This window comes from Colletotrichum phormii, assembly GCF_030913505.1.
Source record: "Colletotrichum phormii strain CBS 102054 chromosome Unknown BDP81scaffold_20, whole genome shotgun sequence".
Classification (NCBI taxonomy): domain Eukaryota; kingdom Fungi; phylum Ascomycota; class Sordariomycetes; order Glomerellales; family Glomerellaceae; genus Colletotrichum; species Colletotrichum phormii.
This window is the reverse complement of record NW_026851462.1, coordinates 745446-767071: the sequence shown is the minus strand read 5'-3', so window position 1 is coordinate 767071 and position 21626 is coordinate 745446. Positions and strand designations below refer to the sequence as shown.

At 51.8% G+C, this 21626-nt stretch overlaps 7 protein-coding genes across 7 annotated transcripts; 1 reads left to right on the top strand and 6 right to left on the bottom strand.

Annotated features, from left to right (window-relative positions):
• Positions 1 to 427: 427 nt before the first annotated feature.
• BDP81DRAFT_499262 (ferric reductase NAD binding domain-containing protein) lies at positions 428 to 2381 on the bottom strand (the record flags this gene model as incomplete). The annotated part of the gene is made up of 5 exons (XM_060595479.1): positions 2091 to 2381; positions 1884 to 2036; positions 1724 to 1827; positions 950 to 1657; positions 428 to 894 (listed from the first exon to the last, which is right to left on the bottom strand). The coding sequence occupies exons 1-5, from the start codon at positions 2291 to 2293 to the stop codon at positions 428 to 430; spliced, it is 1635 nt and encodes a 544-aa protein (XP_060441517.1). The 5' UTR covers positions 2294 to 2381.
• A 4835-nt stretch (positions 2382 to 7216) lies between these two features.
• BDP81DRAFT_499261 (iron permease FTR1/Fip1/EfeU) lies at positions 7217 to 8668 on the bottom strand (the record flags this gene model as incomplete). The annotated part of the gene is made up of 4 exons (XM_060595478.1): positions 7217 to 7482; positions 7576 to 7778; positions 8019 to 8406; positions 8521 to 8668. 4 exons carry the CDS (start codon positions 8666 to 8668, stop codon positions 7217 to 7219), a joined length of 1005 nt encoding a protein of 334 aa, XP_060441516.1.
• Positions 8669 to 9845: 1177 nt separating this feature from the next.
• On the top strand, positions 9846 to 11966 carry BDP81DRAFT_464012 (Cupredoxin; the record flags this gene model as incomplete). Its single annotated transcript, XM_060594100.1, has 6 exons — positions 9846 to 10184; positions 10277 to 10771; positions 10908 to 11433; positions 11491 to 11716; positions 11765 to 11839; positions 11876 to 11966. The coding sequence occupies 6 exons, from the start codon at positions 9846 to 9848 to the stop codon at positions 11964 to 11966; spliced, it is 1752 nt and encodes a 583-aa protein (XP_060441515.1).
• A 90-nt stretch (positions 11967 to 12056) lies between these two features.
• On the bottom strand, positions 12057 to 13077 carry BDP81DRAFT_464011 (uncharacterized protein; the record flags this gene model as incomplete). Its single annotated transcript, XM_060594099.1, has 2 exons — positions 12057 to 12772; positions 12840 to 13077. 2 exons carry the CDS (start codon positions 13075 to 13077, stop codon positions 12057 to 12059), a joined length of 954 nt encoding a protein of 317 aa, XP_060441514.1.
• Positions 13078 to 14165: 1088 nt separating this feature from the next.
• BDP81DRAFT_356058 (family 3 polysaccharide lyase) lies at positions 14166 to 16049 on the bottom strand. Its single transcript, XM_060586304.1, has 6 exons — positions 15584 to 16049; positions 15391 to 15510; positions 15245 to 15342; positions 15122 to 15187; positions 14972 to 15067; positions 14166 to 14904 (listed from the first exon to the last, which is right to left on the bottom strand). Exons 1-6 carry the CDS (start codon positions 15867 to 15869, stop codon positions 14647 to 14649), a joined length of 924 nt encoding a protein of 307 aa, XP_060441513.1. The 5' UTR covers positions 15870 to 16049; the 3' UTR covers positions 14166 to 14646.
• A 1534-nt stretch (positions 16050 to 17583) lies between these two features.
• BDP81DRAFT_356055 (uncharacterized protein) lies at positions 17584 to 18937 on the bottom strand. Its single transcript, XM_060586303.1, has 2 exons — positions 18553 to 18937; positions 17584 to 18503 (listed from the first exon to the last, which is right to left on the bottom strand). Exons 1-2 carry the CDS (start codon positions 18870 to 18872, stop codon positions 17720 to 17722), a joined length of 1104 nt encoding a protein of 367 aa, XP_060441512.1. The 5' UTR covers positions 18873 to 18937; the 3' UTR covers positions 17584 to 17719.
• A 212-nt stretch (positions 18938 to 19149) lies between these two features.
• BDP81DRAFT_356052 (GDSL-like Lipase/Acylhydrolase) lies at positions 19150 to 20505 on the bottom strand. The gene is made up of 2 exons (XM_060586302.1): positions 20191 to 20505; positions 19150 to 20122 (listed from the first exon to the last, which is right to left on the bottom strand). Exons 1-2 carry the CDS (start codon positions 20249 to 20251, stop codon positions 19392 to 19394), a joined length of 792 nt encoding a protein of 263 aa, XP_060441511.1. The 5' UTR covers positions 20252 to 20505; the 3' UTR covers positions 19150 to 19391.
• Between the last annotated feature and the right edge of the window lie 1121 nt (positions 20506 to 21626).

Below are 21626 nucleotides of genomic sequence, written 5' to 3'. Positions count from 1 at the left end.
GAGCTCTCCGCTCATACCGGCTAATTTAGACCCATACCAGGGTACCGACTAGCCCATGAATTATGTGAAGCCGTTTCTTTGCTACGCTAGAAGTCATCCATAGTGTTTTCGAAAGCTGGCCGGGTTGCCCACGTGCTACATGACGGAAGATGGTAATAATCTATCGCGCGGATGCTGGTTTCATACGACCTGAGAAGAATAGGGCTCTCACTGGGATCTGTATAGTAGGTACACTATGAGATGAAGACGGAAGAATCAGGGGTTAAATGATTATTTCCATAAGTGACTAGTAGAATTTGGTGTACTGCAGTCGCCCTGGAGAAATGTCATGTCGTATTGATTGCCTCGATTATCAGTCTACCTGTAAACGCCATGTCATGATTGACCCGTCTCCTTTTTCAAGCCGTGATTTGATATAGTCGAGTCGTTACCATCCGAAGTTCTCGCAGTGTACTTCTATGCTGATTTCGCCAGAAGCAATGCAGTGTGCAGCAGCGTTCTGAACAATTTCAGTCAGGGACTGCGGACCGCAAGCAGCTATCAACACCCGCTGACCAGGCGCAGCTGACTGCAGTGTTTGAGTGATAGCTTCTCCAGCTCTCAATTTGTCGAACTTGATATCGCACAGCCCCTCCAGACCCAACGACCTATCTCCCTGTGGAACTGCCACCGTCGAAGGGAGAGTTTCCTTGCTCTGCTCCGTGCCAGGCTCTGGCAGGAGAGCTTCAACTTTCTCCTTCGGTGACTTCAGGGAAGTGGGCGATGAGACATTTAGTTCCGACAACTCGCTCAAGGAGGCCACGGAGCCCTCCCGAGTAATGTGGAATAACACGTTCACCCCTGCGCCGTGTTGGCTCAGTGACTGAAGGTGATCCGTGAACCATTCTAAATTTTCTGTCACACACGTCAGCGTCCACTCCACCTCTATCAATGATCAGACTAGACAAACCCCTCTTTCTAACAGCCCAGATGAAGTCAACACGCTTATGGGATTCGGACTCCAAGTGCTGTAAGAGGTTCGTTGCCAACCCGAAGGTGAACGTAGCCCCGCTGCCGCCGGCAATCAAGACCACCTTGTCGTGTTTCTTCGGGTTAGAGAATGCCCCATAGGGTCCGTCGACAGAAGCCCACACAGTTGTCCCAGCCTCGGTATTAGCTCGATCATGCAAGGCCTTCGTGAAACCATCATAGGAGCTGAGGACCAACTCCAGCCCCCCGTGAGGGGTGTTGGACACAATGGTGAAGGGGTGTGTTTGGAATGGGCGAACGCCGGGGATCCAGACGAAGCAATGCGAGCCCGGAGTAGCACCCGACAGAGGTTTCTTGATGACCAGACGAACACCGTTGTCAGGTAATCGGTAAATGGTGGCGCTGTTGTTGACAAGGTTGTACAGCATCCTCGACCCTCGAATCAGACGGTCAAGCCCCCAAATTGCGGCGATGAAGACCATTGCCACAGGGATCTTCCATATCCAGTAGGGCCTGTGAAGCCCAGTGAAAATAATGGCGAGCAGGAATCCCACCATGTGGCTCACGTAGAACCACTCATAGCCAAAATTCCTGGCCAAGCCCATGAGTAGGAGGAGCATGGCCAAGCCTGCGCCAATGCCCTCCCAGTTTTGCACTTCGAGTAGGGTGCTCCACCGGTTCTGCCTTCCTTAGTACACCATATAAAAGATGGCGTGAAAGAGCATCTGAAGTACGGCCGCGTACCCAGCCAGACGGTGGAAGAAATTGAGTCTTTCGTAGGAGTGTCCGGTCAAGACACCGAGGAGGGTATTTTTCAGACCGAAGAAGACGCAGAGCGCCATGTTCGCCGTCGACATCCTGTAAACAACATGTTAGTCTCTGAGGGGGTGACCAAGGGTTTCTCGAGATCGTACCATCCAAATCGTGCAGCAAAGTTGCTCATCTTTTCTTTATCAACGTGATGAAAAGACATGACAATATTGACACCGATGAACGCAATCGTCAGCAAGGCATGGCCTCCCGTTGGAAACCCCGGCACCTTGCGAACCAGTAGGCTGCGAATCTTTCTGCTGGTTTTTAGGGCTGATCGAGCGCCAAGGGATTTTTGACGATAGTCTTACCTAGAAGCCTTGGCAAGGGGCGAAGACGAGCCAGTCCTTGTCGACTTTGATGTTTTGCGTCTAATCCATTGCGCCCAATGGTAGATAATAAGAGCCGCAATCACACCAGCAACCACTCCCGCATATACCTTGACATTCCACTCATTCAAGAGCTGTCGTGCATTGGGTGGCTTGGATTTCTTTGCTGCACGGGGTTCGATCATATTGGTCAGCGTTGGGTGCTGGACAGAGCGTCCAGTTGACAGCGATATTGGTATGAGCAAAGGTGACAGGCTCTCTCTCGGATCAGATTACTGTACTCAAGGGTGATTTGACGAGTCTCTTCATACACTTATATCAAACACCACTACACCAGCAAAGAAGATTAGAAAATAAAGATTTGCCCATGTATCAATCTAGCTTCAGAAAAATAATGAAAGTGCGGGACGTTCATCCCTAGTCCCACTATCAGATGCAATGATTTGAATCACGGACAACTTCCTTGGTCGAGAACCTCATTTTCGTATCATGTTTCCACCGAAAATACCTCATCGCTTGCGAGACTGCGAACATCGGACGGATGAATGTGACATGGAAAAGTCAATCATTAGCTTCACGATGACCCTGATTGGATCTAATCAGATTTCCAGATAATCTTTCGCACTAGAGCCACACGCGCCGGTGGGTTAGTGTGGAGGCAATACTACTGTATTGGATCTGATGATGATGATGGGAAAAGCTGAGCGCTGGCTGGGCTGGATATCTGGGCAAGGTGTAGGTGGGGCAGCTCCGAGATGTGAAGGAGCTGCCTCACGTGACCCACCTGCACCTGCCACGGTTAGTCCTGGCCTGGATCGTATCTTGGAAAGAAATGACTCGCTTTCGATGTCGATGTACTTGCCAGTGACTTGTGTGACTTCGTGTGGGACTGTGGATACCTGAGGCAGTAGCTGGTGCCCCAGGCACCAGCTGCCCGATCCACTTCCTGGTTGATCCAGCCCACCGCAGCCACCTTTCACCTTCACCACAACATCACCAACCAACCGTCAATACCAGTCGTATTGCCTCATTGCTTGCCTCGTTGGTCCAGATGAGCAGTGTGTACTGCCCACACTTCTTGACGCGGGAAAGGAAATATGAAACTCTTCGGTTAGGTGACAGTGGGTATCAAAGAGACCGTGGGGGCCCACGAGCATGTCCAACAAGTTGCCATGTGTGAGGTTGGTAGGTTTGGGAACTCTAAGCTTACGAGTTCTATCGCCATTTGATATTCACTCGAAGACTTTCTTCACGTACGCCCCCAACAATTTTCTGTCCTTCAGCGGCTTAAGTGGGCTCGAAGGAATCCTTAGTCGACTGAACCGAGGAATGATATGGATACTACTTTGTGATGAATGGATGCTTAAAGAACGGCTGTCGTTCAGAGCCATCTCGGTTGCGTATTGGGACTCCCGGGCGCGGAAACACCTACCGTAGAAAGTAACGAATCATGGCTAAGCGAAGGGATGAATCAGGAAGTCGCTTGTCATAGTTTTAAAAAGTGGGCACAGCTCTCCGCTCCACGTGGATACTCGAAACTACGTCTGAGAAAGGCATCTGGGGGGCTACCCAGTTGTTACGGCCAGCTAGTCGTAGTGAGGTATGTTTGCAGAAGTTGAGGCTGCGGAACTGGTAACAGTAATCGTAGTCGGGGATAGCTTCAGGGAAGCTATGTCTGTCAATCGTAAGGGTGGGTAAGGCTTCGGTGATCAATCGTAGTCTTGTCAAGGTAGTAGCTGAAAGCGGATGTTAATCCTGATACGAAGTTAATTGCTGAAGAGCTATGGAAAGTCTGTCCTAGAGTCCGGCTCGAGTCCATCCTATATACAAGTCCTGGTCCTGAACATATCCCTTGTCAATGATCAGTTCCTCTGATCGGGTGAGCGCTCATTGTTTGGCATGAGCGCTCATGGCCCCACCATGGCCGCTCATGTCTTATCTTATCATCACGTGACTTGTACCATAGTTCTTCCGTTCCGTGAGAGGGTGCCTAGTGTCCCTTGTCTCCTGCATATGTGGTGTGTTGTAACTGCCGCGAGCCTGCGGGGCAGGCCCTGTTCTTGGTCATGCATGTTGGGTCGTAACACCAGTATCCGAGCGTTCTTTTCCAGCATTAGGGAGATCGCGAGTAGCCCTATATTATCCGTATACCCAAAGCGGTACCTAGGATTATCCAGGAGCACATCTGCTAGGTATAGGATATAGAGGACTGGGGAGGTAGGGGAGCCCTATGGTAGACCGTAGCGTAAAGAGAAACCCTCCGAGAGTTTCTTATCTATTCTGATAGTAGCCACGCGGTAGGTCATAAAGGACCTTATAAAGTAGATAAATACCTCCAGATAGCCTTATTAGCAAAGCCTGAGTATGAGTCTGTTGCGAAGCGTGGCATTAAATGCCCCTTTTACATCTATTGTGACTAGGGTCGTAGTAAGTCCACTTTTAAGTACTTCCTCTATCCCATGGAGTGCGGATTAACGTCAAAAACGCCAAGGGCGGGGCAGAGCCAATAGGGGCTTGCGAGGCCACTGGAGTCAACCAATGAATAACTAGGATTTCCAGTACCTCTATTCCCTATTGATTTTGGGTATGCCAGAGGTACCAGCAATCCCCCCTGGTACATAAAGCTACGTCGCAATCTAAGCAGCCTTTCCGAGTGAACCTACGTTGCCGCTTGAGGCTATTCCCAGTTGTATTACTAAGAGCCTGGCGAGATCTTAGTGCTGCCGTATTATTATAATAGGAACATGGCGAACAAGCCTTCCTAGACCCCTGACGATGCTGCTGCCAGGGAATAAAAGATGCGTAGCTGCCGGAGTAGACTTTGGAAGCGGTCCCGGGAGATAAACCGGGTGAATAGATGGATGGGATCCTCCTTTTGCTGTTGAGTTGACCAGTATCTTGATATTTGAGATTTATTATGAATCCCCATATAAAGTGGGATTCCTAAGAAGAGGTAATTCTCTTCTATAGAGGTCTTTCTCCACTCATACACTCTTGACCGTTTAGCCCGGGGGCCTTCCTTAAATAACGGTGCCGTATTCGTCCATTGCGCCCACTGCTCAACAAGGTCCCGGGGGACATACTGGAGAAATAGGTCAAGCGGGGCTGCCGGTAGGTCCCGTATCCCTCGGCCCCGGGCGGGTACGTCAAAGGGTCTGAAGGTGCCCGGCCGCCCGCGTTCAACGGCCGGGGGTTCGTGGGGCCGGACTGTGCTGTTATCGCACCGCTCCGGCGTACAATCGGCAGTGCAAGCGACGGTGAGGTCTTCAGGAAGGAGCTCAACCATAATACAGCTCCGTACGGAAGCCCCGGAAGCCCCGGAGGCATAGGAATCGCTAGAAGACATCGCGGCATTAAACAAAATGATGATTTTAGTGGTGACAGTAAGGAAGAAAACAAAGGTTTAAATGATGTTTCGTCATGTACTCATTGAAGTGCGGAGTAATAGTGGGTATAATAGTGGGTAGTTCCGGCCTTGGCGTTTTTGACGTTAATCCGCACTCGATGGGATATCATGCGCGGCGTATGAGGTCAGATCGACAGCACTCCGGCCAGGCAGCGCACCAAACTGTTGCGGGTTAACAACCGTATTTTGCACTATACAGTACGCAGTACGCGATTCCAGTGGAGTTGCCCAAGCCAATACCAGTATAGATGGACTTGCTGGCAATCGTAGGGGTGTAATGAAAGAAACGGACTCTACAGGGGACTCTGGTTACCAAGTGCTTGGGAAGCATGTAAAGCTCTGTAGTGAATGCAAGAAGGCTGGCTACCGCATAGCCCCGGCAAACCATCCGCCTTGGCTTGCGGGGAGACGTCTGGAAGATAGTGACCAGGTGCCCGACTGTGGACACTGATCGCCCATATTGTCGCCGACTGTTGGTATTCCTTTCACAGGGAAGTTGGTTCGAACCGTAGGGTCCTGGGGGTGACGAAGTATCAATATCTCGGTATTGATTGATTCTGCGTAAGGAGTAGAAGGGAGATTCCAACCGGAGGTTGGGTGGGTAGTCGAGGTCTAAGTGTACCCCCTCGAGGTGGCCCATGCTCTGCCCCTACTCGCGGTCGAATTGGATTTCCAATCCGACACCGACCTATTCGCACATAGCACAGTCTATCTTTGTCATGGTTTAAATAATAGGCAATGAAACCCCAAGAAAGTGCCGGTGGTCTGAGTTAATCGTGGCTTGCTAGGTTCACTGTGCCTTGGTATCTATCGCCGAGTTGGCGGCTCGGAAGGCCGAGGGATTGCAGCTACAGCCTACGCCACGTTCTGGTCTGCCCGTTGAAAGAGTCCCACTCGGGAGGAAACCCGCGCCACCCAGGCCAGATGCGTTTGATATGAAGCAATGTCTCTGCGTGCCCGTGGAACCACATCGCTTCGGCGTCAAAAAGTCTTCTGATGCTAGTAGAGGTTGGGTGAACATCCCCTTGAAGTTACTTTTTCTGCATTTCTGCAGCCCTCCTCACTGGATCCGCCCAGTCACACGCTGCAGTCTTCCTATCTTGTCACGTTTGTGGACTGCTACTATCCGAAGGATGGTGGGCCGTTGGGCCTAGGGAGAGACTAGTCGTTCTAAACCTATGCCTCGTGCAGGCGTGGCTGTATTTCTCACCGAGTACGGAGTAAGGTTATGAGAAAACATTTCATACCATAGCCCCGTACGATGGCTCGCGTGTTAATGGGGCAACATGGAGCTGGGTTCATATGCTTAGTTGGTCCGCGAAGAGGATTGAATTACTTCGTACGTGCTCCAAGTAAATTACTAGGGGTTAGATGAGTGACACATTCAAGGAGATGATGTAGATGCAGACGGAGTAAACAATCGTGCCTAATGCATGAGTGGATTCGCCGCATGGTTTAATGCTGTAGGCTTAGACTGAAAATCGTTCAAAAGTTCGAAGCTAGTGGGAAAACAAGGTTGATGACTATTCAAATTATTATTCGAAAAACCAGGTAGTTACCTGAACCAAAGATCCCAGGATACTGGTATCGAGACCGCAGCCTAGATACTGTGTGCTCCTTCCCTAACAGAATCGTCCCCTCCACGAGAGCCGGCGACACAAAGATCTCCAAACTGAACAAACACCAAGCCTGCCAACTCATATTACTCGTTCAGGGCGCTTGTAGTGGTTGACATGTCCTTCTTCGGCTCGTTGACAGAGTGTTCGGTTGGCGTAGATGTTCCAGGCATGTCCGCAGTGGACTCGACCTTACCAGCAGCCTTTGGCTTCATGAGAGGCCAGTGTTCATGGAACTCGTGGAAGCTCAAAAGCACAAGCCAAGAGATGACAAAGATCCAGTAAACGTTGTACGAGATGACGGAGCCGTAGGTAGCAGAGTTGTTCCAGCCGAAGATGGCATTCAGAAGACCTCAGCCACCGCCGCCATTCAATTGGGGGCTGCAGCACTGCGAAATGTCAATTTCATGATCACATATTCTCGTTTGAGGGCGACTTCGAGTACTCACGTTGACTTTCCAAACGCTTCTATCGATGCCGTAGGATCCAGGGCCCGCGCCAACCTCTGCCGCGTCACCGCCGACAGCTGTGTTCCATTCCTGCGCTTCGAAAAACCACACGGCGCGAGAAAAGAGACCAGCAGCAACAATGTAAAGCAAGCAGGTATAGGCGACCAGGAAGATCTGAATCTTTGAAGTAGATCCACTCCTAGAATTACGGTGTAAGGAAGCGGAAGGGATGGATTTGCGACGGTGATATTCTGTCACGAGTTATGGCACGCAGCAATGGGCATATGAAGTGGGTTAAAGTGGCTTGAAGTAACCCATCTAGAATGAGCACATGAGAGCAGTCTATATACTAAGAGAGTGTGATATCCACGTGAGAAAGCACGTGGCAAGATGCTTGACAAGTGCTGATACCATTCCTGTTTCGTGACATATTCCTTACTTGTAGAGGAGGTAACTGGCGAAAACGCCAACAATCAAGCCAACAACGACCGGCAGCGGGACTGCAGTGGCGGGTGCTGCGAAAGTGACACCGAAGATGAAGACGATCATCTCAATACCCTCTCGCAGGATGGTGATGAGGGGCAGGAAGAACATGACGTATTTCTCCTGGTTGCGCTTGAAACGAGAGCCGAAAGTTGAGGACGCTGTCTTTGCTTGGGGCTCCATGGCCTTGGCAAGTTTCGCGCGCCATTTGTCTTGCAGCTTGCCAACTCGAAGGAGAGCAACTCCCATGAGTGTGATGATGATGGAGGCGAAAAGCGCAAATGAGCCTTCGTAGTAGTATTCGTGCGCTTGCCAGCTGTCCCGACCGACTCCGTAGAAGACTCCTATGATGGCAGCCGAGGGCAGTTCCCATCCAGACCCGCGTGGCGTGATGAGTTAGAACAACGCGACAAAGTCCTCGAATAGAGGAAAGCTAGGCAAGGACATTACCTGTTTACGAAGAGCTTTGTAGACAGTGACATCGCGTCCGGGACCCCCGAGGGTCTGCTTCAAGAAAGCAAGAAGGACAGAGACAATGATGCCTGTCTCCAGGGACTCGCGGAAAACGACGAGGAAGACGGGGACCGAAAACACGTTGACGGCCATCTTGCTCGTGATGTGGTAGTATGAACCTATGTGTAGGGCGACGTCTAGTTCGGAGCGAAGGTGGGAGTTCTCTTAGCAGGGATCGATGAGGCGATGAAAGACTTTATCAATCTGGCTTGCTGATCGAAGGGAAGTAGTTGTGCCTATCGGATCGAGGAGTCTGGTGCTTCTCTAGGCCGAGCTCGGAATCGGAGGGGTCTGGGCATGTCGATACGGCAGCCATTGGAGGGGCATAGAATCCAGATGAACCCACCAATACATGGCAGGTAGATGTCGTAAAACTCTGCGGATCTTGGAGGTGTCCTGATTCTCCTCCCATCACCTCAGGGGTGGTTGATGGATCGATTAGATTGGACTACCAGGCCCGAGCTGGGGAGGAAATAGACTGAAAAGGGCGGGTATTTTCCGGCTAGTTCTATCAGGTATCTTCTCCTCAAAACACTTGCGATGATCATTGGTTCTGAACGTGAGTCGTAACACTCGTACTACGCTGTTAAAATTGCTTCCACATCCAACACGGGCAGCGGTCAAACACAATTCTGGAAGCCATGTCGTTGAATGTATCTGAACTGTACCGCTACAAGATGGATCTAGATGCAAGTTCGAACCGAAGAGGGCTCCACAAACGCAGGCCGGTCGTGTGGCGGTGGGGGGCGATGGGTGGAGGAGAACCGAAGGGTCTCCCGGTGCTAAGCATTTCTGCCCTACCTACTAGTCTAACCCCGGTGCTTGCTGATCAGATGGATAAGATAATTGAGTGATTTTTGTACCGACATATTTTCGGTTTTACTTCCATGGAAAGTGGCGTCCCGGAAATGTTGCCTCTGAGAGACCCTGTTCGTCTGGAGTCAGCCAGCCTCCGGGAGGGAAGAAAAATCAGATGACTCCGATATGTCGCCCGATATTCCAACCAGGTCAAGTCGACAGGATCGAAGACTGATATCGGCGGCAACGGCAGCTCCTCCTATCTCTTCTTTTTCCTTAGAGTAGAGTACCGTCCACCTCGTTTCCTGTCGAAAATCGAGAGATAAGTTCTCCTCGGCTTCTCATCGAAGGACAGTCAGGACACCGCATTCCTCGCCAATCCCCATCGCGGCTACTTCTGTCATTCGAGACAGCCCGCGAAAGACACGCCAACCACCATCATCACTGGATCATACTGTGAACTGACGCCGTCATGGTCAAGATCCTGTCTCTCGCGCTCGCGTGCGTTGCGTCCCGGCTTGCTGTCGGAGCGACGGTCAACTACGACTTCACTGTCGGTTGGGTCACGGCCAATCCTGACGGTGCCTTCGACCGACCCGTCATCGGCATCAATGGAAAATGGCCCATCCCCCAGATTGAGGCCAACATTGGCGACAACACTGTCATCAATGTGCACAACGACTTGGGCAACCAGTCTACTTCGCTGCACTTTCACGGGCTGTTCATGAACGGGACCACGCACATGGATGGTCCGGCCCAAGTCTCTCAATGCCCCATTCCACCGGGCTCCTCATTCCTGTACAACTTCACGGTAGGTATTCCCACCTTATAACGTTAGAGTTCGCATAATTACGAACTTTAGCAACGGAGTGTTTACTAATGTCAATTTTTGCGTTGGTTTAGATTACCCAGCCGGGCACATACTGGTATCACTCACACACCATGTCCCAGTACCCAGATGGACTCCGCGGCAGTCTCATCATCCATGATCCGGACAATCCTTATGCTGGGGATTACGATGAGGAGATTGTCTTGACGCTCTCAGATTGGTATCATGAGCAGATGCAGAACCTCATCCTGCCGTTCATGAGCAAGACGAACCCTACCGGTGCGGAGCCCGTGCCGAAGGCAGCGTTGATGAATGAGACGCAGAACCTCACCATCTCGATCCAGCCAGGCAAGACCTACTTGATGCGTGTTATCAACATTGGTGCTTTCGCTGGTCAATACCTATGGTTTGAGGGGCATAATATGTCCATTATTGAAGTTGATGGTGTTTACACCCAGCAGGCGACCGCCGAGATGATCTATCTTTCCGTCGCCCAGCGCTGCAGTTTCCTTCTCACAACCAAGAATTCCACTACCGAGAACTTCGCCATCGTCGGCAGTATGGACACGGTAAGCCTAGCACTTTCAGAGGAAACATGAGTCTGTCCGTGAACGCAATGATATCAGATGCTAATGTTGCTTTCTTCACCTACAGACGTTGTTCGACACTCTGCCAAATGACCTTAACTGGAATGTCACAGGCTAGTTGGTATACAACGAGACTAACTCACTTCCGGAGCCGGCATTGATCGATGAGCTCAATCCTTTTGATGATATGACATTGGTACCGCACGACGAATTGGCACGTTTTGCCGAGCCTAACCAGACCGTTGAGCTCAACGTCATCATGGACAACTTAGGTGACGGTGCCAACTACGCGTTCTTCAACAACATCAGCTACAAGGCACCGGTGGTTCCGACATTGTATACGGCACTAACAACTGGTGCTGATGCGGAAACTGCCGAAGTCTACGGTGACTACACCCACAGCTTTGTTTTGAAGAAGGACCAAATCGTTCAAATCGTGGTCAACAACCTTGATTCCGGTCGCCACTCGTTCCTTCTCCACGGGCATCACTTCCAGTCCCTCTACCGCGGTGAAGAAGAGAGTGGAACTTTCGCAGACTCGAACATGACCGAGAGCGACTTTCCCGCAGTGCCCATGCGCCGGGATACTCTCGTCCTCTGGCCCGATGGAAACATCGTCCTTCGCTTCAAGGCAGATAACCCGGGTACGTCCTTACAATCTCATAGATACCGACACCTATACTGATTCTCTTATCTTCCAGGCGTCTGGCTGTTCCATTGCCATATTGAGTGGCATGTTACCTCTGGGTTGCTGGCAACCTTTGTGGAGGCACCGCTGGAGATCCAGAAGTCGCTCACCCTCCCGCAGAACCACCTCGATGCTTGTACCGCTGGAAACGTACCCGTCTCGGGTAATGCTGCGGGCAACACCAAAGACCTGCTGGATCTCAGCGGACAGAACGCGCCTCCCGATCCGCTCCCTGCTGGGTAAGTTTCAAGTCCCCCACGGTCTAGATTTATCTCTAACACGTTCAGGTTCACGACGAGGGGAATTGTCGCATTTGTTTTCAGCATCATCTCAGGTGTACTTGGAATCTGCGTTGTGTGTTAGTACGGCATGGCGAACCACGTCTCAGAGACCAACAGCGCCGCATCTACGATGTTGAATGTCCAAGGAACATCTGGCGCAGCCACGGAGGGCGAAACCAAGCGACCTGCCGGTAAGACTGAGAACTAGAATGACACGGAGGATACCCGCAACGATACCTATTCTTTAACAACCCTATTTAATCTACTCTGGTATATCCAATCATTCCCCACATACGCATTATCCAGGCAACTCAGCGACCGGAGTTGTCGGCGATTGTGACCCTTCTTTATTTAATTTCATCCCTGGAGTGCCCTTGTGCTCAAAGCCTGCCGGTTCGAAATTGAACCGGGACGTGCCGTCCAACTCGGTTATATCGGACTCTGGCCGCGCCGAGTTCGCTTCATATGGCTTCGCCATGCCACCTTCATGTGTATGCCCCTTTTCAGTCGTGTTCTCCGATTCTACCGCCCCCTTTTGTCGCCATTTCCTTCTGGAGTACCATATGTATATCAGAGCAGCCATCAGAACCAAGCACCCTCCCGCGATACCGACGCCGAGCCCGACCTTGGTGCTTGTCGTCATCCCCGCAGTCTCTTCCGTCGAAGAGGTCTCGGTCGAAGTGGGCCGTGGTGTCGTACTTGATGCCGTCGTGGTGGTGGTGGGAGGCTGGGCTTGAGCAGTCGTCGAGGCAGGTGAAGTTGGGGTCGGGGTTGTATTCGGCTGTGTAAGGATCGGGACATAGCCAGGCTGCCATATGACGCTTCCTCCCAGAGCTGTCGGAAGCTGTACAACGTTTTGAAGGATCGAGGAATCGGTGAAGGCGACGGTTCGAGACGTTTGGGGGCACCAGCACGCGTCCGCTGAAGTCAAAGTCGTAGGGCTCGCCGACTGTTTGCAAGCCACCCATTCTTCCGAAGTGCCGTTGCAGTAGACTAGACCTGTCCATGGTTGATCTGAATATCAAACAGTTAGTTGTCTGCTCAGTGATACACCTCTCCCATCATCGCGATTGTGACTCACCACTCAATGCCCCCTTGTCAGGACAGCTCGAATCTCGATAGTCTGGGTCGCTACAACCTGCCAGGTACGTGATCCCGAATCGACCATTGTAGCAAGCATGGCTGGACAAGCACATATCGCCGCCCTGACAACAGGTCTTGTACCCAAGGTCTGCATTTCCACACGGGAACCATTCTCCCACCTCATCTCCAGGCCCGTGGTAGCATGTACCGTTGCTGATGTAGGGATTTGAGCTCATGTTGCTGTTCTTGTTGTTGTTGTCGTCCTGTCCCACATTCCTCCCCCGTCAACAAGATTTCCTTCGTTGTCGTTGCAGTCCACTGGTAGGATATCGCGAATGTGCTCTTGTCGTGATGAGAAGTTTGTGAGGGGCACAATTCGGTTCTCACTCGCCACGAGGAAAAAGAATGGCTGGGACGATGACGAACAACGCGGGAAGAGAAAGTGGAAAAGCGTTGGTAGCTATATCCCTTGCGCTCCTAGTTATGACGGCGTGGGCCATGTCTTAGGTTGGCTGGTTGGACTGTTTGCCAGGGCAGATTGCCAAGGCTTGTTGGTTGCATGAGATGCAACCGGTCCCGTGAACGAACACTCTGTGCACCATCGCCCTAAAAAAGAAAATGATCAACTTAATCCCCCTTGGAGCTGAGTCTGTCCGAAGCCGAGACTGTCACTTTTGCCGTCAATACGAGCCCTGCCAGCTTTAATGCGTTTTGGCTCTAGACTCTTAGCCTTTATCCGACCAACTGAGGTTCTCTGGAATGTAGCCAATGATGCCAAACGCCGTTTTCACTAGCGGGGAATGAAGTCCTCTCACCTATCAAGGGACGAACCGTTTGACGGTTTCGAGCGAATAACTCTGTTGGTTTAGTATGGTGCCGCGCCCAGCTCCTGCACGCAGCTACCCGCTGCATACTGCGCCTCCTCCGATAATTACAACTTCGCAGGGATTTATTGCAAATCCGTTTGCCTTCCAACTTCTCAGCTACGGAGTACAGTCTCGTCCCATGCGGCAGCGCAGCTTCAAGATGCGTCGTTGCTCGGCCTTCTCCGCAGTTGCGGTAAGCGAGGCCAACCGGCGCGACCTGCATGAGACTGACGGGGGAGATGCACAGATGCGGCCATTGAAGCGGGCTGCTTTGAAGGCTCACGGCCGAGTAAGACATTGCGATACAGTGGCGTGCTGTCCCGGGAGCAAGGGAGGCTAGCAGGGCTTGGGTTTGACGCGCCAACTCAATGCCCATCCGGACTGATCTCGGTGTTCGCAAGGAACAATCAGATTTGACGTTTGGGGGGGTCACAAAGACCAGTGACGTGGTCGCAGGGGAGAATATGCATGGTTTCCGAATTGAACCGGAAGTCGGCACGCGTGAAAGGCGCTTGAATGACTGTCTCCCTGACAGACTGAGTTCTGGTCAAACTGCTGCATGAGAAAACGCAACGGTGGAACTTATTGGGGAACTTGTGGTCTTCTTCTATTCTCTGTCCGATTCATATGACATCCAATCCCTTCGATTTTGTAACGGTCCGGGACCTGTGCCGGCGAGGTGGGGACCGGATTGAGTGGGCCGCTCGGGGCCGGGGCGGCTAGGCTTCGGGACCACGGCGATGAGACTCGAGGGTCGTGGAACGACAATTAAAACACCATTGAGCGATCATAGACCCCCTTCGTATGTGCAAATTGATGGATGTTATGTACGAAATTATTTGTAGAATTATGAAGAATCGTCGTCAACAGGGACCCAATTCCATGCAGCATCGCCTGGCCATTGACCTTACGCCACCCCGCATCTGGGGTCCCGGTCGCTCAATTGAATCCATCCGGCCAGTAAGCCTCAAGCCACTCATATGGCTCCTCAGGCTCGTATGCGTTCTCCACTGTGCCCTCCCACTCGGTGATGGCGTCTCTCGTTTCGTTGTAAAGGGCGTACTTCTGGTCTGGGCCAGTGCCGACGGTGATTGGAACGAGTTGCATGTTGTTTGCAATCTCTTTGTCGACCATCACCTTCAAGTCTTTCAGCTGAGTGTTCTTGATGCGTATCTCGTCTCCGTAGTTGGGGTTGATCTGTTGATGAGAGAAGATTAGCCGCATGTCACCAACCCAGACATGAAACTCAAGCTGAAGCACTCACGATGCCCATCCTGTTGCCATTGAGCGCGATCACATTCTGAATGGTCGCGTTTCGCTTCGACTGATTCAAGCAGTTACCGCAGGATTGATAGAAAGTCTAGGGAAAAGTATTAGTGAGATGCCTCATAGAATGTAGAGAGGCTTGACTTACTCCGAATCCATCGGCATAGAAGCCGGTGATGTTGTACTTCCCGCCAAGAGAGTTATCTTGGAAGATCTTCGAGCAAAGTCAGCATATTTCCTCACAGGCCATGTTTGGTGAGAAAGTACTCACCTTGTCAGTGGCATTGCGAGCACCGCCACCAATCACTCTAAGCTGGGTGTTCAAGCCCTTCGAGGTGAGTGCGTCTTCACAAACATCCTCCCACCAAACTGTTACACGGTCAGCTTGGCACTTCTAAAGTAAGAATCCTGGCCCACCATTTTCGATCCACGCATCGCCCAGTGCATGGATGCCCTCAGCCTGGTGTTTGCCAATTACGACGTTGCGGATTGTCGAGCCAGGAAGGAGGTTGAAGACCGCATCAGCATCCGTACCCTCTGTTGTAGTGAATGATATTAGTCGAGTATTCCTTATTGAGTAAGAGCACCGTCGCTCAGGAGTCGAACATACCAGCTTGCTCGTTGCAGCTGCCTTCAACGCGCTCGTAGCGCTTCATGCCTCCATCGAACACCTGCCCAGGAAGGATGTAAATAGCTTCCTTGAGAACGACAGTCTCGTTCGGAACCGGGAACTTGGTAATGGGAAACGGAAATCGCGGTGGTGGTCGTTCACCAAGGTCGCCTTGCGTCGCATCTGTGGATCCGCCTGGACCATCGCCTTGCTGGCGACGCTCGATGGCAGCAGATTGAGCCAGAGCAAGCAGAAAAGAGAAGGCGGAGGCACTGATGACCTTCATGGTGACTGCAGTATGCGATGATTTGGAAGGAATTATCGAAGAGTGCCTTGAACGTCAAAGGACCAAACAAAACTTCTTGTGATCAATTGAGGACCCGAGAGAACGACTATCACTCATCGATGTAACCAGAGGTTCCCGGTGAGCTTCGAGTCTCTTTTATACCTGATCTTTCTGAAATTCTGCAGCTCTCTATTCCATGTGTAAGCTCCTAGAGCTGTCTAAGCTGCCTACCTGGTTGATGGATGACATAGCTCCAAGAGCTCAGATCCCACCCCGTCAGTGGTGCTACCCTACTAGATCGTCAAAATACGCCTGGGAAAGGGAACATGTAGAGAAGAATACAACGGAAGATTGAAGCTCGAAATTCCCATGAATCACTGCTCGAGGATGAGCTTACAAGCCCCTTGGCAAAGCTTGGCGTTCACTGTGATGCCCACACTAGGGCGGTCTGGTCAACGCCAGGCTACCTACGTCCCAACCGGCTGGCACGATTCCATACCTGCACTCCGCCTATCAACCAAGAGAAGTGGGGTTTTCCCCAGAAAGCAGAAAGCTTGGCTCGTGGGATCAAAGGTAGAATACCTTGTGGCGAGGCTGGCGATCTTGCGGGGTGATGAGGAAGAGCATGATTGACGTCGTTGGGGATGCGGGGGTAGTTGTAGGCGGCGGTTCCAGCTGTGATCACTTTCTGGTTCTCAAAGTTACCGTCAATATTTATTCTGGGGCTCTCGCAGCAAACTTCAAGAGTTAACTTTCATTTTGATAGGAATGTGAATATTTCAGTAGAATAAGGAGCAGACCCAGAACCACCTCGTACACGAAGCAAGGGCAAGTATTGTCGGCTGATGGACCTGGCAAGACTTATTGTAGCACGCTTAAGGCCGCCGGAATATTGATTTGGGGCTGGCTGGAGAGCTGATCAAAAACCAACGGCACAAGATGGGGAACGTGGCGTCGTCGTGTGTAGTCATTGCTTGCCAAGGCATAGGTGCCATGCGTTCCAAGTGGCACAGGTGCTCGCTCAGCTCATTACCACCACTAGAGACATGAGAATAGGACTTGGCAGGCTGCATGCCAAGTCTGATCCACGTTGGCTGTTTTTCATGTCACTATCTTTTGTTGTAAATATCTAGTCATCCTGAAAGCTCGCTGTGAGGCAGCAACAATGAGGACCCTCCCGCTACCTGGCCGCCAAGATCTAGCAGGCAAAGGATTTTCCTCCAATAATGTAGAAATTCGCGATTGTATCGAAAAAGATTATTCTGGTTTATCTCTGTCAAGAATCTTGACGAGGACCTTGCAATGGACCTGGCCGAAAAGGTATAGGTATCCGAATCCCCATCATGAATTATGTCCTCGACAGGAGCAATCATGACCGGACTTGAAGATCATATCTTGAATGTCCGACCGTCTATAATAGAATAAACAGAAAAGCTAAGAATAATCTTGAATTACACTGCTGGATGGATGGAAGAGGTTGGACATTGACGACACTTCTTCACAGCGTGTCAATCAGCCCACTCTCATGACGATGCCTTTTTAAATTCAAACCTCCAGCCATGATCTTCTCACAAGCAGGTGATCTCAATTTGGATGTTACTGATTATAATTGACATGCAACCAGCCTCAGGATCTACTTGCGATGATGCAATCGCCAGAATTTTCAAAGACAGCGTTGAGATCCAAGGCCAAATATGGATCAAGAGTCACGGCGTTTGAAGGATCTTGACGTTGTAAATTGAAATTATACTCGAAGCCAGACCTTTTCACTGCAAAAATGTGGTGCAATCATTACAGTCTGACCGAACGCTACAGTATCCTGGGAGTTCAAGAGGAATAGGGCTATGCCTTCATCCCGTTTTCTTCTTTCCTCCCGCCTTCTTCACAGCCTCAATATCTCGTCCCCATATAACAGCAAGCGCCGCGCCGCCAGGCCCAACAACCGCACTCCACATGACCAACTTTCCCAAGTCCATCACAACCTGACCGACGCCCTTCGTCTCATACGCCAAGTAGGCAATCCAGCTCCACGTCGCCAAGGAAGCGCAGTACGTATCCCACTGCAGTAAATCCAAGATCCCCCTCTCCAACGACACCATCTTCACCTGAGACCAGGGCGAGGTAGGCCGAAGAATCTGCATCATCGCCTCGATGACCGGCTCCGAGGCCCAGTCGGCCTTCCAGAAGACATAGCCGATGACGCCGTAGGATGTGACAGCGACGACGGAGAGGGTGTACGTGTAGATCCTGCGGAAATCATTGATCTTCGTCTGCGGCCTTGCCTTTGCGGCTTCCGAGACCACGCCCAGGGCGCCGATGAGCTGGGCAAAGATGAACTGCGCGACGCCGGACCAGAGCGGGAACGCCTGCCAGACGGCAAGGAGGATCTCCTGGGTACGTGAGGTGATGATGCTAGGGCACGGAAGCGCCGCGAGGAGGGTGGGGAGGAAGGCGCCGAAGGTGAGGGAGCCGATGACAGCGCGGGCTTGGACCGAGTCGATGGAGATTGCGGCGGCGAGTGCGTCTGTTGTTGGGGACTCTGGGATCGGGGAGGTGTAGAGGTATGTGAGGAAGTAGAGCGGTAAGGTGGCGCCAATGGTCATTAGTTGCCATAGCATTCCCCAGGATGTTGTACTGTTTGCTTTTTAGGGCTTTCGGCTCATGGTGTCGGGGATGGACTCACCAAGAAACTAGTCTGCCTCGGTTTCCGGCCCTCAGACCTTCGACTTGAATGAGGACATGCACAGCCAGCAGTTGGCCGGCCATGAAGATTGAGAATAGAGTGAGATTCGGGTCTTTACCGTCGAGAATAGGCTTGAAGAACCGCACGAGCATGGTGAGCAGGCCATCGAGCGGCTTCAACGTGGTGAACGTGATCGGCTCCCCAGCGAGGCCCGTCTGGGCAGGGTCCATGAGGCCATTGGTGACGGAGAGGTCGTAGATTGCGACCTTGGCTAGGTAGAAGATGGAAAGAAACACGGCGGTGAACACTGGTCGAGACATGTCGGATGTATCTTATTTATGATAATTGAAGATACGATGTTGTGCTTGATGATGATAGAATGTGGTCGGTCCGGTTGATCGTACCAGACCCGGGTGGAGGAAGCTTGAGGTTAATCTTACCGGGGGTCCCGGCGATCAGCTGACCGTCGCAATTCATCTGAAGTTGCACCCGTCCGCATCCTCGGGAAGCTGTTGTGTCTCCCTCGGCAAGAAAGGCTATGGCAATTCACTGGATGGATCTCATTGGTTAGGGGCGCTAAGGATTTAGTTGGATGAATTGTGTCCAATGTGTCTGAAGATTGAAACTACAAAATATCCTCCAGGCCTTTTGCGACCCATCCCGAACGCCGTTTTGATGATTTTGCTAATTAATCTGCAGAGTGATGATGCAGTAACATTACAGTTATATGATGCCTTACTCCTCCTTTTTCGTTCATGATGTGCGCATTATGAGCTCGACGGCTCTGGGTATCCGGCGAAGCGGAACACGATGTAGAGCAGCGGCGCAATCTTCTTGAGTCATTCGGCCCTCTTGCTATCAGGCATAGGCTGAGGAGACTCAAGCCAGCCGCGCGATGCAGCGTCCTTGATGCCGTCGAACCAGATGTACGCCATCTTTGAGTAGCCCGCTTCGTTCGGGTGAGTGTCGTCGACGAGATCGCTCTTGAGCGGGCCCTTGTCGGAGTGCATGTCGACGAGTACGACCTTCTTAGAGAGCGCCTGCTGCTCCGAGGCGAGCGTCTTGTACTGCTCGTTGACCTTGAGGACACATGCTTCGGTGTTGTTGTTGCCGTTTACGAGGAGGGTCGAGAGGACGATGGTGGCGCGCTTGGAGGTATCCCAGATGTAATCCATCATCTCGAGCATCCGGACGTGCGCGTTATCCGTGTCGTAGCTCTGCGCGCAGTCGTTCGTGCCGGCGTTGATGAGAACTAGGTTCGGCAGCGTCTCGGGGACGGAGATCTTTGCCTTTGCGAGAACCTGTTCGATGCGGAAGCCGGACCAGCCCTCATTATCGTTGTCCTCCATTGTGCCGTTGGGGTGGTTGCCGACCATGTCGACGGGGTTGCCGTCGGCGACGAGGAGGTCGCGAAGGACCTTGCGATAGCCATTGCCGTCTGGAGAGGTTAGGCCGTAGGTGATTGAGGCGCCGAGGGGCATGAGGCGAAGGGAGACATTGCCGCCGACGAGGATGTTGAAGTCGGCTCTGGTGTGCAGTGCCGGGGCTTGCTGCGCGGGGGCGGCGTAGACTTTTTGCTGGGTTAGTGATGCCGTTGAAGATTTGGAGTAAAGCCCGGGCCGTTGATGATGAACTTACCTGCAGTGGTTGACGCCAATAATGTGGCTGCCCAGCGAAGGAGGAAGACGTTTGAGTACATGGTTGCGGTGTGAACTCTGATGCTGAGGTGATGAACAGCGACGAGAGGTGTTCAAGATGTGAGTGAGATGAAAGAGGTCTTCGACTGCTACGATGAGATACTATCCACGATGAGACGCATGAGCAGCGGAGAGGTTAAATAAGTATACAAGATGCCCGAGTGAAAGGATCGGAGACCCAGAGCCAAGGAAATAAGCTCACAATGCTGGGGAACGGATCATGTTGTGGCAAGGACACCCCCTTGCTGCGACTCGGTACCTTGCTTTGCCAGCTTGCCTTGCTTCTTGCGACTGTACGAGAGAACGCTGCAAGCTGCACGCTGCGAGCTCTAGTTCATCGAGAGACAAACCCCCCCTTCGGAAGGATCAGACGGCTCATTGCGATGTTCATTGGACCAATGCCGCGTTGGGAAAAGTGAGGTGGGCGGGAAGACGAAGGGGGAGGGGGGTGTGTGACACTAAGGCGTGCAAGGACGCGGGGGTGGTCGGACAAGGATGACGGAGGGGGAGACTTTAGAGGAGTAGTGTCTGGATGACATGTCAAGGCGAAGGCGAGGCCGAGGAATAGGATTATGTCAATGAGTCCGAAGGACGGGATGATGGCGAGGGCGAGTGACGGGAGCAGGACGTTGGAAGTTCGGGGAGGATGGATGAGGCGGCGGCGGAGGCACGGCGGTGCTACTTTCAACCGCCGTGATCCTCCTATTAGTCTCATGAATTGTTAGTGAGATGAGATGAGCTTGAGTGAGAAAAGAGATTGAGTGTTGCGTGGACGGGGTGAAAAGCACCAAGGTCTCGTTCCTTCGAGTGTTGCTGTCCATCCGTACCGTCTACGATTTACCTGCAAAGAAGAAAGCCGTAGAGCCAGGGTCCGACGTTAGAATGTCTCTCGTCTGAAAGATACGGCACAGCAACACGGCAGAAGAGTCAAGAGAGTTCCATTTCTTTGCATCTTCGCATCTTAGTGTCGGTACCTGAAGTTGATTTTTACACCCCGAGTGCAACTCCCCGCAGAAAAGTGAGTGATCTCTCGCAGGGAAAATGAGTCTTGTCCCGCACTAGGCATCTGCCAATCTGTTTCACCAACCCTGTCTGTCTTCCACCGGGCTTCTATTGTTGCCGCCATCTCACTTTTCTCATTCGGTCTTCGTGATCGATCCTTGTACTAAGCCGGTCACTTATTCCCCGTGGCTGGGGCTCATGGGATTATACTCCGTGCAGAGGATGAGTGGATGAGTGGTTGAGTGAGATTCAAATGACAAAAGAAAAAGCACGCATAGGAACAAAAAGAGGGCTGGGTTAGGATAGTAAGAGGAGACCGCTCGGTAAAGAGTGCTAGTGAGCGCGTGCCCCATAGGTGAGAATTTGGCTTCCCCG

Excerpts from the sequence above, each read along its gene's own strand:
- BDP81DRAFT_356058 (XM_060586304.1), bottom strand. The coding sequence starts at position 15,869 with ATGAAGGTCATCAGTGCCTCCGCCTTCTCTTTTCTGCTTGCTCTGGCT. Across the intron at positions 15,343-15,390 it reads CGATGCGTGGATCGAAAATG|TTTGGTGGGAGGATGTTTGT; the intron begins GTGGGCCAGGAT and ends ACCGTGTAACAG. Across the intron at positions 15,188-15,244 it reads CTCGCAATGCCACTGACAAG|ATCTTCCAAGATAACTCTCT; the intron begins GTGAGTACTTTC and ends CTTTGCTCGAAG.
- BDP81DRAFT_356055 (XM_060586303.1), bottom strand. The coding sequence starts at position 18,872 with ATGTCTCGACCAGTGTTCACCGCCGTGTTTCTTTCCATCTTCTACCTA. Across the intron at positions 18,504-18,552 it reads CGAGGCAGACTAGTTTCTTG|TACAACATCCTGGGGAATGC; the intron begins GTGAGTCCATCC and ends AAAAGCAAACAG.
- BDP81DRAFT_356052 (XM_060586302.1), bottom strand. The coding sequence starts at position 20,251 with ATGTACTCAAACGTCTTCCTCCTTCGCTGGGCAGCCACATTATTGGCG. Across the intron at positions 20,123-20,190 it reads ATTGGCGTCAACCACTGCAG|TCTACGCCGCCCCCGCGCAG; the intron begins GTAAGTTCATCA and ends CCCAGCAAAAAG.